Source organism: Rutilus rutilus (genome assembly GCF_951802725.1).
Source record: "Rutilus rutilus genome assembly, chromosome: 15".
Lineage (NCBI taxonomy): Eukaryota > Metazoa > Chordata > Actinopteri > Cypriniformes > Leuciscidae > Rutilus > Rutilus rutilus.
This window is the reverse complement of record NC_140220.1, coordinates 24,436,883-24,450,084: the sequence shown is the minus strand read 5'-3', so window position 1 is coordinate 24,450,084 and position 13,202 is coordinate 24,436,883. Positions and strand designations below refer to the sequence as shown.

Sequence of the window (13,202 nt, the reverse complement as noted above, 5' to 3'; positions counted from 1 at the left end):
GACACTCTGTCCATGGCTCATTGGAAGTGTTGCCAGTGGGTTGGGATTCTCTGTCAGTTTGCTAAGCTTGAATGAGCTGTTGCATTTTTTTTTCTCCCCTAGTCTAAGATCAGGACACATTTGGATCATTTAGGCTAAAAATATCCTAAATAAATTCCAACCCTTTGCACATATTAGCTTATGCTATCAGCTCGATATGCGATTTGACTGTCTGACTGAACAGATTACTCATTTTATATAACCATGTCAGAAGTAGTGAGATCAGTCTAATTGTCTAAGCAGAACAAGAGGGCATATAATATGCAGGCTCTCATTCACATTCACACATATGCCGTGATCAAAAATGGTGCAAAAATAGACATGCCCCACTTGCTTATGTTGCGTCAAATACTCAGTACAACCCTACCTTCAACTTGTCAGTTCTAAAGTGCAAACAAACTGCTCAATCATCCAGTTTCACCAACATCATCTGGATTTGCTCTGTCTATTAGTTCTCTGCTACGTAACACTAAGCTGTCAAACATCTTGACCTTGTTTTTACTAGAAGCACCCCCGCCCCCCGACCTCACCCCACTCCCTCCAGTCACCGTGACTCTTATTCATGTCAGCAATGTTGTATCTCAGTTCCACACTCTCTCCCACTCACCACCTGCCCTTTCCCACCAGAGCCGTGATAAAATTTCACATGCTCTATTCATTTCTTCAACCATAACCTCACTTCTCTCTTATGACTGTGTTGGATTATGGCTGGTAAAAGACTATGGATTGTCATTGCCTTAGTTCTTTTAATGCTAATGGTCAATGACCTCCTTCACATTTAAAGGGATACTCCACTTTTTTTGTAAATAGGCTCATTTTACATCTCCCCCAGAGTTAAACAGTTGAGTTTTACCGTTTTCGAATGGATTTGAAAAACGGTAAAACTCAACTCTTTAACTCTGGTGGAGTTGTAAAATGAGCCTATTTACAAAAAAAAGTGGAGTATCCCTTTAAGTATTTTCTGTCTCTATGTTAAGAACAAAGTGGTCATGAGAGACTCTTTTGTTGAATGGATGTGTTAACCCCCTAAAAAGTCTCACAGTATTAAAATAAATGAACAGACAATAAAGTGCCTCTTTCAAGATTCCTGATAACCTGTGTGTGTTTCCATAATACATTTCAATTCAGCAATAAAATCAGGCAACAAAACTATCATAATTTAGTTTGAAGACGAATATATATTTACTGTAAAGGTTATGATCTGTATAGTTCTGTTTTAGGGTATATTTAAATGACACTGATGTACTAAAAACGGAAACGTTTTTCCTTTCCTTTCGCGAACAGACGACAATGTGGTCAAAACGATCCGTTCACACGGATTCGTGAAACAATTAAAACGCTGTATTATTCATGCCAGGCCAGTAGTTGGCGATGTCACTTAGTAAATAATCACTATGCGCCTATAGACTGAACACGTAATACACATGCGCATGACGTCACCGTTTTCACAATTAGCATCTTTGTTGTTTACACAGAAATGATAACTGTATGGGTTTTTTTTTTAGAATCCGGCTTTCAAAAGTAAACTTCTTGTCGTGTAAACGGCCCGTAGTTTCATTGTGTTTTATTTTGGTTTGGTTCTTTTCTGTTCTGTCACATTAATTTGACCTAGTTTCCTGGTGTGTGCCACTTTGTTTCTATAGTTACTGATTTGTTTGCCCTGTGTATATAGCCTTCGTTCCAGGTTCTTTGTTCAGTCTTGTAGATGTTTATGTGGTTGTGTATCTTTACTCCTTGTGATTCTCCTGCGTGTTTCTTGTGGATATTCCTATTCATCTTTGTGCGGTCATTACTACAACAGCCACAACTCATTACATTTCCATAATATATTACATTACAATCAGTCATAAGACACACGAGAGCCAATGGTATTTCACAAGTGACCACTGTAAAGCAATTTTTGAATGTGTTTGTGATTTGAGCGTTACGGCAGAATCGGGCAGAGACAGTGATCACTTTTGGGTAATTTTTTAATAAATTGTGACCGCAGTTGTATCTGCTTAGTTATGCCCAAAATGTGTTTTATTTATGTTGTTTTATATTGACAAACTGTTAGGTTTAGGGGTAGGGGTCGGGTTAGGTGGTCAAAAACATCTAAATAGTGAAATATAAATACAATTATTATGGCTGTTTAACTTAGGCTATACCCCAACATATGTCATAATGACAAAATAATACCTCAATATATAATTTCATGATGATAAAATTCCATGCCCTTGGTGTCTGTGTATCAACGCCAAAGGTTTCTCATTGAAAGAAAATGAGTTTCATGTTCGTTGATACAGTGACTCATGGGTACCTTTAGCGTCTTGCCCATGCTTCAGGTTTTGACGGCTTGGTAATGAGAATGGGTTGTAGTTTTACACTCTTCTGTGACAGCGAGTGTGCGCAAGCAGAGAGAAATATTCTGATTGGCTGTGTTTTGTGATTGATTGTCAGGTCATCCCCCATTTTCACAATCGAAATTGCTTGTGTTGCGACTGGTGAGGACATGGTGTTAAGATTTCTCCCATTTATATTCCTAAATGTTTGGTCTCTTCCTCCAACTCTCTTTGGTACTACCCTTAATATAAAATTTTACCGTATCTATATTTTCTCAGTATTCTATATTTATATTTTGTTGTTTGTATTAACTATTATTATTTGTACTATCCCACCACTCCTAAATACATTTATTGTTCTCATCTTTGACGTTTGAAAAAAAGAACCTTACAATCCATCAGAATGGCATCACTAAAAGGGTAAGTGAGAAATGTGTTCGATTTCCAGGCTGACAAAAAACTGCATGTTTCACCTACCTCTAGCTGAGAGCCACAGTAAAGTGTTGAGACTCCCTCCTGCTATTACACAGAAGCCACATGCACCAGCCTGCCCTTGGTGAAAGCCAAACCCCAAAAAAGAAATTCTCCATTACAGAAAAGAGTATAGAAGTACCAAGAGGCGAAACTCTGTTGCAGTTTTGACAACAATCGCTAGATGGCGCTGCTGTCGCGCTGTCGTCATTTTGGACTGAACCAACGGCTTTACCATTAGCACAACTACTATACAGCATTAACATTATGTCTGGAAATAATTGGAAACAAAGAAAACAGTGTTCTTCCATCAACTGCAACAACTACCAGTGTACAACCAATCAACTAGCATTTCATAGATTCCCCAAAGATCCAGAGAGATAAAGTAGAAACGTTTTTTATTAACGTTAAAGTGAGCTAACGTCAATGATAACAGGTGCTGTAACGTTAATGTAAGCTATCCCATAACTGCAGTAAACAGTTTGCTAACGTTATGTATTTGGTCGAAATTGAGTCAAGACTCGAAATGGGCTTTTTAAATCGCATATTTTCAGAGATATATGAACACCTAACCTGGCAAATGACCGCTTTATTAGGGGTTCAAGCACGAAGTGCTGAAACCCTATTGTAATTGTTAATTTCCCCATGATGCAGCATTCTCCATGTAAAACTGATCGGGCAGACCGAACCGTAAGTCGTAGAGACTTGAAACTTTGGGGGCTGATAGTACTCACACCGCCTACAGCATCACCAAGGCCCGCCCCGATCAGCCTGACGGGGGCGCTACAGCGGTCAAAAGTATGAAGTCACAACGTCACAACTCCTCAACCGTTAGGCATAGGCTCAAGTGTCTTATATCGCTGGAATCCTTGGTTCAAGGCAGACAAGATGCATGCCTCGGATTTGCTCGTCACCCTGGGAAAATTTTTCGGTTTTTCCAAAAACCTACTTTCGCAAACTAGTCCTAGGTTTTTGGCCCGACCGGAACCAAACCAGTGCAGCAAGATTCTCTGGAGTCTGATTGTCAATAATTATCAAAAAAAAGTGGAAATTCTGGTTCACGGTCCTTAAGGGCCGCCAAAACGTCCTAAGTGGGAGGGGCCCCCCTTACAGAAAAAACACATGAACTTCACATGTGTAAAAACATGTGATTTGCACATGTGAAATATGTGGATCACGTGTGAAACGTGTTTTGCACATGGGAAATGTGTGCTTTTGGAACATTTACACATGTGATTACATGTGAAACATGTAAAATTCCCATGTGAAACCCATGAGCTCACATGTGAAACGTAAAATTCCCATGTGAAACCTATAATCACATGTGAAACATATAATCACATGTGAAATGTAAAATTCCCATGCGAGACCCATGGAATAACATTTGAAACCCATCAACAATCTATGTTAAACCTACACCCTATGTAAACCTGCAACTTCATGTGAAACCCATGTAAAAATCATTAAGCAATATACCACAGAAAACGGTAGGCCTACCATGTTCTTTTGTAGGGCCTATAGCAGGGGTGGGCAAACTACGGCCCGTTAGGCTGTTTAATCCGGCCCATCGAGTATTTAAAAAAAATGTCTTAAGATCGCATTCATTTTGCCTTTTTCTTGCAATACTTTGCTTTATATTGCGTGGCATATATTTGACAATCGGAATATCAGATATTTCATGCCATAGCTAACAAATGTAAAAAAGGAAAAATGACATAAAAGCAGATCATCATTCATTCAGCGCTGTTGTGGCTGCGGTGTGTCACGTAACAAGCTAGACGCGTCACCATGGAAACCAAACAGACCGCTGCATAGACTTGGTGCACGTTAATGTTTTTTCCTTTTTTTGAAAACTCACAGAGAAAAAAATTTTTTGGTAACCGCTTGCACACGTTTAGTTTTTCCTTTGATTTGTCTGCTATTTAGTTTGCCTACTCTGGATTTGTGGATGGATCCTCCTGACTGATTCCGTTAATCCGTTTACCGACCTTTTCGCCCGGCTTTCGACTACGCTCCCCTGTCTGCCATGTAGGCTACTGAACCCGGTTTTGTTCATTAAATGTTCTGATCTGCCTTTGCTTTTTATGTTTTATTTTATTATACTTAAAATAAATTTGTATATTCGTTTATTTCGTTTTTTTTTTTCACAAATGTATGACTTTTGGAAGTGCAAATTGATTGCCATGCAGTTTTAATAAAGTTGAATGAACGTAACCTTCTGTCATTTTTACTCTTCTAAGTGTACACTTAGGTGTTTTGTTTCTAATTTATGGTTAGGCCCATTAAATAATAATAAGGATAAACAATATTTAAAAAGTATAGGCTATATTATCGAACATCTGACTAATTAAAAATTAACCTCAAAACATAACATGCTAAATGGGGGATATCTAGCATAAAAAATGTATTGTCAGAATGTCGTCTCTCAGTTGTTGAATTTAGCGCAGACGTTGCCACAACGTAAATGTGTTTGCTCAGCCCGATGTCATGAAAGTGCGAATACCACGAATTGTATTTGTAGTTCTTATGAAACGCAGTTTTCGCGTGCATATGATACGCACTTAAAGGGATAGTTCGCCCAAAAATGAAAATTCGGTCATCATTTACTCACCCTCAAGTTGTTTCAAACCTGTATGAATTTCTTTTTTCTGCTGAACACAAAAGAAAATATTTTGAAAAATGTCGGTAACCAAACAGTTGATGGACCCCATTGACTTCCATAGTATTTTTTTTTTTTCCTACTATGGAAAACAATGGGGTCCATCAACTGTTTGGTTACCGACATTTTTCTAAATATTTTCTTTTGTGTTCAGCAGAAAAAAGAAATTCATACAGGTTTGAAACAACTTGAGGGTCAGTAAATGATGACCGAATTTTCATTTTTGGGCGAACTATCCCTTTAATGGCGTGTAATAGGCACGCACTCCGCACCCCTAATCCTAACCAAGGGGTTTACAGTGTGCAGCATATGCACGCAAAAAAAAAAGTTTCATAATCTGCTACTGGGCCGGCCCTCTGTCAAATTTTAAAACCCAGTGTGGCCCTTGAGCCGAAAAGTTTGCCCACCCCTGGCCTATAGCCATGTTTCCCAACATTAAAACAAATAATTAGGGGTTCAAGCATGAAATGCTGAAACCCTATTGTAATTGTAAGGATTTGTAAAACGCATCGTGCAGGCCAAACCATAAGGCCTAGAGACCTGAAACCTGGCCAGATGGTAGGCCTCAATTTGGGGACAACCTATCAGAGTATGACCCCAATTGGCCCATAGGTGGCGCTACAGCAACCAAAAGTACAAAATCGCTCATAACTCTTAGACCGTTTGTCCTAGACTCAAGTGTCTTACACCACTGTGATCAAAATGTATATCTCCAATTTCGATTTAGGCAGGAAAAATGTTCTGCTATGTCGAATTTTGTCCAAATCCTACTTTTGCGAACTAGTCCCTGGTTTTTCGCCCGATCGGAACCAAACCAATCTAGGACAATTCTATGGACTCTCTAGATCAATAATTATCAAAAAAGTTGAACTTTTGCATTTGGCTATAATAGGGTAATTTAGAAAATGGGCGTGGCAAAATACACTCAAAAGCCTATAAATCCTAAACGAAAACTCAGAACTTCACAAAAATTGATGAGCATATGTGTCATAACATGCTAAAGAAGCATGGCAAATTTTATGGAGATCGAACCAAAGGTGGCGCTATAACTGTTAAAACGCTTTAAAACCATATATTTCCTATGGTAAATTGCCTGTATTGGCTGTGAATGGTGTTTTCCATCTATAATTGTATAATGTTCATATCATAATCTTCAAAACCAGTGCAGTACAATACTCTGGACTCTCTAGATCAATAATTATCAGAAAAAGTTGAACTTCTTCATTTGGATGGCTATAATAGGGTCACATCAAAATGTAGCCTTGACCAATGTCCCCAAAAGCCTATATCTCTTCAATGAATGCTCAGATCTTCTTAAAAACAAGTCAGAACATGTGAAATATCACCCTGAACAAGCATGAAAAATTTCAGACAGATCGGACAAAATTTGCCTCTATAACAGTTAAAAAAGGTGAAATTTATAGGAATATAATGACATATTAAGCCAATAAGTGGTATTTTACTGCCCCCTGCTGTTTAAAATAGTCCTTTTGTCATATTGTTCTATAATTCATATTTAGACTTTATAAAATCACTATTTTAACATTTACAATTGCATTTAGTCAAAATCCATCTATTAAAGTTTTAGTATTGACAATTGTGAATCCTGACGGAGACTAGCAGCAAAACAAATGTCCATCATATAGTTCAAATGTCTGTATCTACAACACAATGTGTGTCTGTGTGTAGTCCTAGGTTTCTGAAAAATTCTGAATAAGTGTGTGTGTGTGTGTGTGTGTGTGTGTGTGTGTGTGTGTGTGTGTGTGTGTGTGTGTGTGTGTGTGTGTAAGCATGCATTATGGAGTTAACATGGAAAAACTGGTTTGCTTTAGTGCAGAAAAATGGTGAAAATCAAGAAGTTTAAAGTGAAAGTGAGCCAATAAGTGGTCTTCTAGTGCCCTCTGCTTGCCATTCTACTTATTAATAAAGTCTTTTCACATGTGCTTTTGCATTCATTAGACACTAAAAAAATCACTTATATAACAATAAGACACTAAAAAATCACTTATATAACAATTACTATTGTAGCACAATCATATTTTGTCAGAGTTTATCACTTCATTTGTACTGATACTTCACATAATTGCTAGCAATGTGGTAAATCATGGTAAATCACGCTAGAAACATGGTAAATCAGAGTAAATAATACTAAAATGTGGTGTATCGAGGTAAATCATGCTAGAATCCTAGTAAATCATAGAACGTGGTATATGATGGTATATCATGCTAGAACATGGTAAATCATGGTAAACTATGCTAGAAAAGGGTAAATCATGGTAAACTATGATAAATCATGATAAACTATGGTAAACCATGCTAGAATCACAGCAAACAATGGTAAATCATACTAGAATGTAATATATCATTAAATCATGCTAGAATATGGTAAATCAAGGTAAACTAAGATAAAATCATGGTAAACTATGGTGAATCATGTTAGAATCATAGTAAATAATACTAGAATGTGGTAAATTGTTGTGGGAGGAGCCTATTTTACTAAAATGGCTATAACTCAAGAAGTAAATGAGATATCTTCACCAAACTGTACACATGTATGGGTTCAATTTGAGGTCACAGTAAACCATTTTATGGAGATCGGACCATAGGTGGCGCTATAACTGTTAAAAAGCTTTAAAACCATATATTTCCCATGGTAAACTGCCTGTATTGGCTGTAAATGGTCTTTTCCATCTATTATATCAGTGGTTACATGCTTGCTAAATATAACTTAATAACTTTTGATGCTTTTGTGCTTAACACTAGAAGTCCCAGAGAGCAGCCATTTGGCTTTTCTACCTATAAAACCCGCAGGACAGCCGATGGGCTGGAAGGCTTTAGGCTAATATCCTTAATCAGCTGTGAACAGTTGCTTTTGTTATGTAAACAATGTGGGGCCATGCTGAGCCACTTCAAGGAAACTTGTGTTTCACTTTGCCATCTTAGGGAGAAATCAACACACGTTTTTTTTTTCCTTTGTTGCTGAGATTTATTGATAAAAACAGTACAAAATAAAATAAAGAAACCAACCATTTGTACACATATTTACAAATAATATTAAAAAGTGAGTGAGTACATTCCAGCAATCACTCACAATCCTGGCACTGCCATGGTATCTCCCGTCTGCATTTACCACATGTGTATCTGTAGCAGTGAACACATCGCACAGTGGCATGATTGTTCTTGCATTGGTGTTTGACCTGACACATGGCTCTTTTTCCAGGGCTAGGTGTGGAGGGTTGTGTCCGAAGCAATTGTTCTTTTCTTGCCTTCTTCGCACACATATGAGAGTTAGCCAACTCTCTTGCAAGCTCCACCAGGAAGTCCACCCGTCTTTCCTGCCCTCCGGTGCATGCTTGATACAGCACATGTGCATTCAGTGCTGCCATGTCAATCATGTTATAGAACACGGCAACTGGCCAGCGCCGTGTCCCTGTGCGGACAGTGTACTCCCGCACCATCTGGTCCATCACATCCACGCTGCACTTTGTGGTGTTGTAAAGGGTGACAGTGTTTGGCTTCCTTTTGGTGGTATTATTATCAGTCTGAATCACGCTGTGCATGCTGCTAAGAATGTAGACGGTCTTCTTCCGTTTGGGCACATACGCCGTCAGCGTAGCAGCAGTGGTTGAAAACACCTAATAAATAAGATAAATTGTTATTTTCATAGCACTTTTACACACAATGACACACTTGGCGGTGTTGATTCTAAAAATTGGAAACACATAAACATAGAACCAGAAAAGACCTGCAACATACCTGAGTGGTGAATTCATTGCGATCTGTGTGTCTAGCGGATTGAGGGATTTCCCGGCGAATCTTGTTGACTGTGCCGAGGATGGTGGTTTTCCGGCTAAGAAGTTTATGCGCAAGTGACAGCGATGTGAAGAAATTGTCCGTGGTAACATTTCTGCCCTTGTCTAGGAATGGTTCCATCAGCCTCATCACTACATTTTCAGACAGTCTCTCTCCACTGGGACGACTAGGGTCCTTGCCAAGATATGGGAGGACATTACAAATGTACTTGGATTTTAGGTCGCAAGCCACCCAAAACTTGATCCCAAACTTGTCAGGTTTAGTTGCAATATACTGCAGGAAACAGCAGCGAGTCTTTGACGGGAAAAGCTGTTCATCAACGGTGATATGTAGACCAGGGTTGTAGGACGTGATGCAATTGGTGACAAATGATCCCCACACACTGGAAATTGCAGCAAACTTATCAGTCTTTGCTCGATCACTCCGGGTGGATCTGTCATCAAAGCGTAGGTGTCGCATGATGTCTTGGAAGCGGTTTCGCGGCATTGTTCCAATGATATGTGGGTTTCCCAGGTTTGCTGACCAGCAGTCACGTAGTGATGGAACCTTGGTAAGCCCCCGCAAGATGACAATTGCAATAAATGCCATTAGTTCAGGGAGGGCCATGAACCAATGAACATGCTCCGTTTCCTGTGCATGTTGAATAGTCCATTCTTGAATGCTATGAAGCATGTCAAGAGTGATGAAACACAGGAAGCTCTGAAGGCGACTCGAGATACTTTTCCTGGCCTTAGCCGTTGGCTCTCCATCTGCAGCGTACGCTTTTATTGGGGTGAAAGGGAGACGCGTCCCCACCTGTTCTTCACGCCACACTGTGCCATCTTTCGCTGTCTCTGTCAGGTCAGTCCCCAAACGGGCTCTCTTTTTTGGTTGAGGAGCAGTCTCCTCATCTGCAGTGTGAACAAATTCAAATTGTGAGCAATGGAAAAGTCAAATGATATCACAAAGGCATGCATAGATACTAATAATAATTCCAGTATCTCCTTCTCTGTATCGGAAAAATAATGTCTGAAATATCTTCCTAAATAAAAAGATACAACTAAAGCAAAGAAACAACTAATAATGTTTTGCACTTCAGATGGCAGTGAATGTCTGCTAAGTAGTACAAACAAAAAAGTGGACAATACAAAAAAGGCAGAGTAAATATTTATGTCACTCCACTCTGCTTTTTTGGTGTTTTCCACTTACTGGTTTGAAATGAAATAGGAAATAATATGAAATTAAACTTAACCTGAAGACAGATCAGACAGCTCTGAGTCCGAATCCGGCTGAAGTTCTATGTCTTCTCCATCTGAGTCACAAGGGTTTACTTCACTCAGGATCATTTCCAAGGCCTGCCGAGTGGTGAGTCTTGTCTGCATTTTCTTTTCTTGGAGAGGAGGTTCGTACACCACAGAATTCTTGAGGGCACTGAAGTAGTAGGCTATGTGCAGTGAGATTTTATCCACCTCAGCACAAAAGGAATTACCTCTCATTTGAGAGCAAGCTGCATGCAATTAGATGTGCTAATTCATACCTGTTTACACCTGGGCAAGACCCTACATGCCAATGTGAGACATGGTCAATCAAGTTCTCTGCTTTTAGCAGCCCTCCCTCCCCCCCACATACAAACAAGCCACCAGCAACCATTCACACACACACCCCCAACCCCCCTGCAGATTGCTCAGGTAATGACCACATTTACACATGAATTGATGCTAATGATAGCCAAAAGACTAACCAGTTAGCATCCACTTGGCTAAAGGAGGGTTACAAATCTCTGGGACTTAAAGGCCTTAACTGCTTGAACCCTGATAAATGCTGCTTGCAGCTTTAATTAATTAACCCTTTAACTGTTAATTGATGGAGAGGACTAGAAGCTTCAGTTAGACAATTTCTAGACCATTGGTTGTACTACTCTCATGAATATACCATAGCTCTCCTTGATTATGCTACTCTCAATCCAGAACTAATTCTTCCCCACAAAGCAACTTCTAAAAATATTGTAAAGGACCAGAGCCTTGGCAGTCATAATTGGGACCTCATGATCCTGTATACTTAGTATTAAAAAGAAATGGCCACCAACTTCTCTTTTGATGCTACTATTGTAAAACAACTTTGTGATCTTATAGAGGGCTTTTAGTGAACCTACAACCCAAAAAAAGGGCTTCAGACTCAGTTAGGCAACATTTCCGGACAAAATATGGATAAAGACTGTGACACAGCTTCCAAATATCTGCAAATCCATTTCAGTGTCCAAGTGGACTTCACAAGTGCCAAGGGGACACCACAGTTTTCTGGATGTGTGGAAACTGTTCTTGCTTACTGTACTCTTCTCATTTACCATTGAGGAACCCCTATAACATTCATTTAGATCAGGGTACACACTTCACTGCCAACATTTTGAACGGCAACTTTTGGTTGTCAGTGACCTAGGCCAGGGGTTCCCAAACTTTTCCATGCCAAGGCCCCCCAAATATCACTAGGTTCTGGCCAAGGCCCCCCTTTTGCAGGATGTTTTATTGAACCCATCAACAATACTATGGCAAAGGTGGAAATAAATAAATAAAACATCTAGGTGAACATCAGATTATGTGATGGTGTTTGATACCAGCCAATCAGAAAGATTATAGCGATGCACCGATTACAATTTTCTAGGCCGATTCCGATTTTTCATTGAGTTTGACCTGCCGATACAGATTTTAGCCGATTCCGATTTCATTTTTTCTAACCACTTTACATTACAAACATTTATTTTCTATAAAACATTTTTTTATAAAACACCATATACTTTTACCCAAACTGAATAATAAAAACAAGTTTAAATGGGTACATTTTCTAAAAATATTTTTGAGTCTTCATTTTCTTTTCTGACATAGCCTACTCCAGTTCTTGTTAAAACACACTAGACATGCAAATTATGTGCATTTTAGGCACTTTTTGTGTGAAATCACTTGAAAAACTCCGGACCTAGGCAACACCAAGGGCACTAACGACTTAAAGGTGCATTGCGCAAGTCTCTGAGTTTTTGCAGAACTATGCCCCCTTCTGGCGACACGCGAAACTGCAACCAGAGTTGTGCACGCGGTTACATGGAGTTTGCGTTGGGGTTTGGGATGAACTAGAAGCCGGTCTCTTTGAATCCATCTTCTACTTTTGCAAAAGTCGCTCGAGTTGTCTTCGCTGATGCGGATAACGGCGAATACACAAACCTGCCAGACATAACCAGGTGAGCGTGAACGCGCATGACGTCACGCCCAGTCGATTCCGTCCCGAATCCCTCTTATTTATTTTACCGTACAGGATTATAGAGGCAATCACAGTGATCATAGAAGGGCTCATTCAGCCCATCAGGCAATTGTTTAAGCATGTATGGGTTAGAAAAACGGTTATTTTTAACATGAAAAGTTGCTTAATGCACCTTTAAAGAACAACCAATCTAAATTTGTGGGAACCACAAAAAAAAAATGTGGGGTAATATAAGGGGTCAGTATTTGGCTGGTTTGCTTTGGTTTTGCCATTTGCGGCACACAAAAACCTCCAACTTTGCTCTGCAGTAGATTTTAATTAGATAAGATTAATTATGTTACTAACCATGAAAATCTTCATTTGAAATGAAAAGACATTTTCTATGTCTGATGGTAACTAACTTTCCATTCCAGATCTAACAATAAAACAGGATAACTTTTACTTCCTTTTATTTAGGATGTAGCCACCAGACGAACTTTCGAAATGATCTAACCTTTTAACAAACTTTTGACTCAATGTAACCTTGGTCGAATGGAACTTTAAAAGGACTCAATGTCCTGTTTATTTTGACTGTATTGTGAAATGATTGACTGAAATATTAACCCCTTACAATGTTTTTTATATTTTGCTGACGTAGCTAACAAAGGGTAATAAAAGGGGGGGCTGGTTTT

At 39.1% G+C, this 13,202-nt stretch overlaps 1 protein-coding gene across 1 annotated transcript; it reads right to left on the bottom strand.

Moving 5' to 3' along the window:
• Positions 1-8,460: 8,460 nt before the first annotated feature.
• Positions 8,461-10,888, bottom strand: LOC311305060 (piggyBac transposable element-derived protein 4-like). The gene is made up of 3 exons (XM_084432521.1): positions 10,535-10,888; positions 9,247-10,193; positions 8,461-9,125 (listed from the first exon to the last, which is right to left on the bottom strand). The coding sequence occupies exons 1-3, from the start codon at positions 10,776-10,778 to the stop codon at positions 8,574-8,576; spliced, it is 1,743 nt and encodes a 580-aa protein (XP_084288647.1). The 5' UTR covers positions 10,779-10,888; the 3' UTR covers positions 8,461-8,573.
• Positions 10,889-13,202: the final 2,314 nt, after the last annotated feature.

Excerpts from the sequence above, each read along its gene's own strand:
- LOC311305060 (XM_084432521.1), bottom strand. The coding sequence starts at position 10,778 with ATGAGAGGTAATTCCTTTTGTGCTGAGGTGGATAAAATCTCACTGCAC. Across the intron at positions 10,194-10,534 it reads GCTGTCTGATCTGTCTTCAG|ATGAGGAGACTGCTCCTCAA; the intron begins GTTAAGTTTAAT and ends TTCACACTGCAG. Across the intron at positions 9,126-9,246 it reads GCAATGAATTCACCACTCAG|GTGTTTTCAACCACTGCTGC; the intron begins GTATGTTGCAGG and ends CTTATTTATTAG.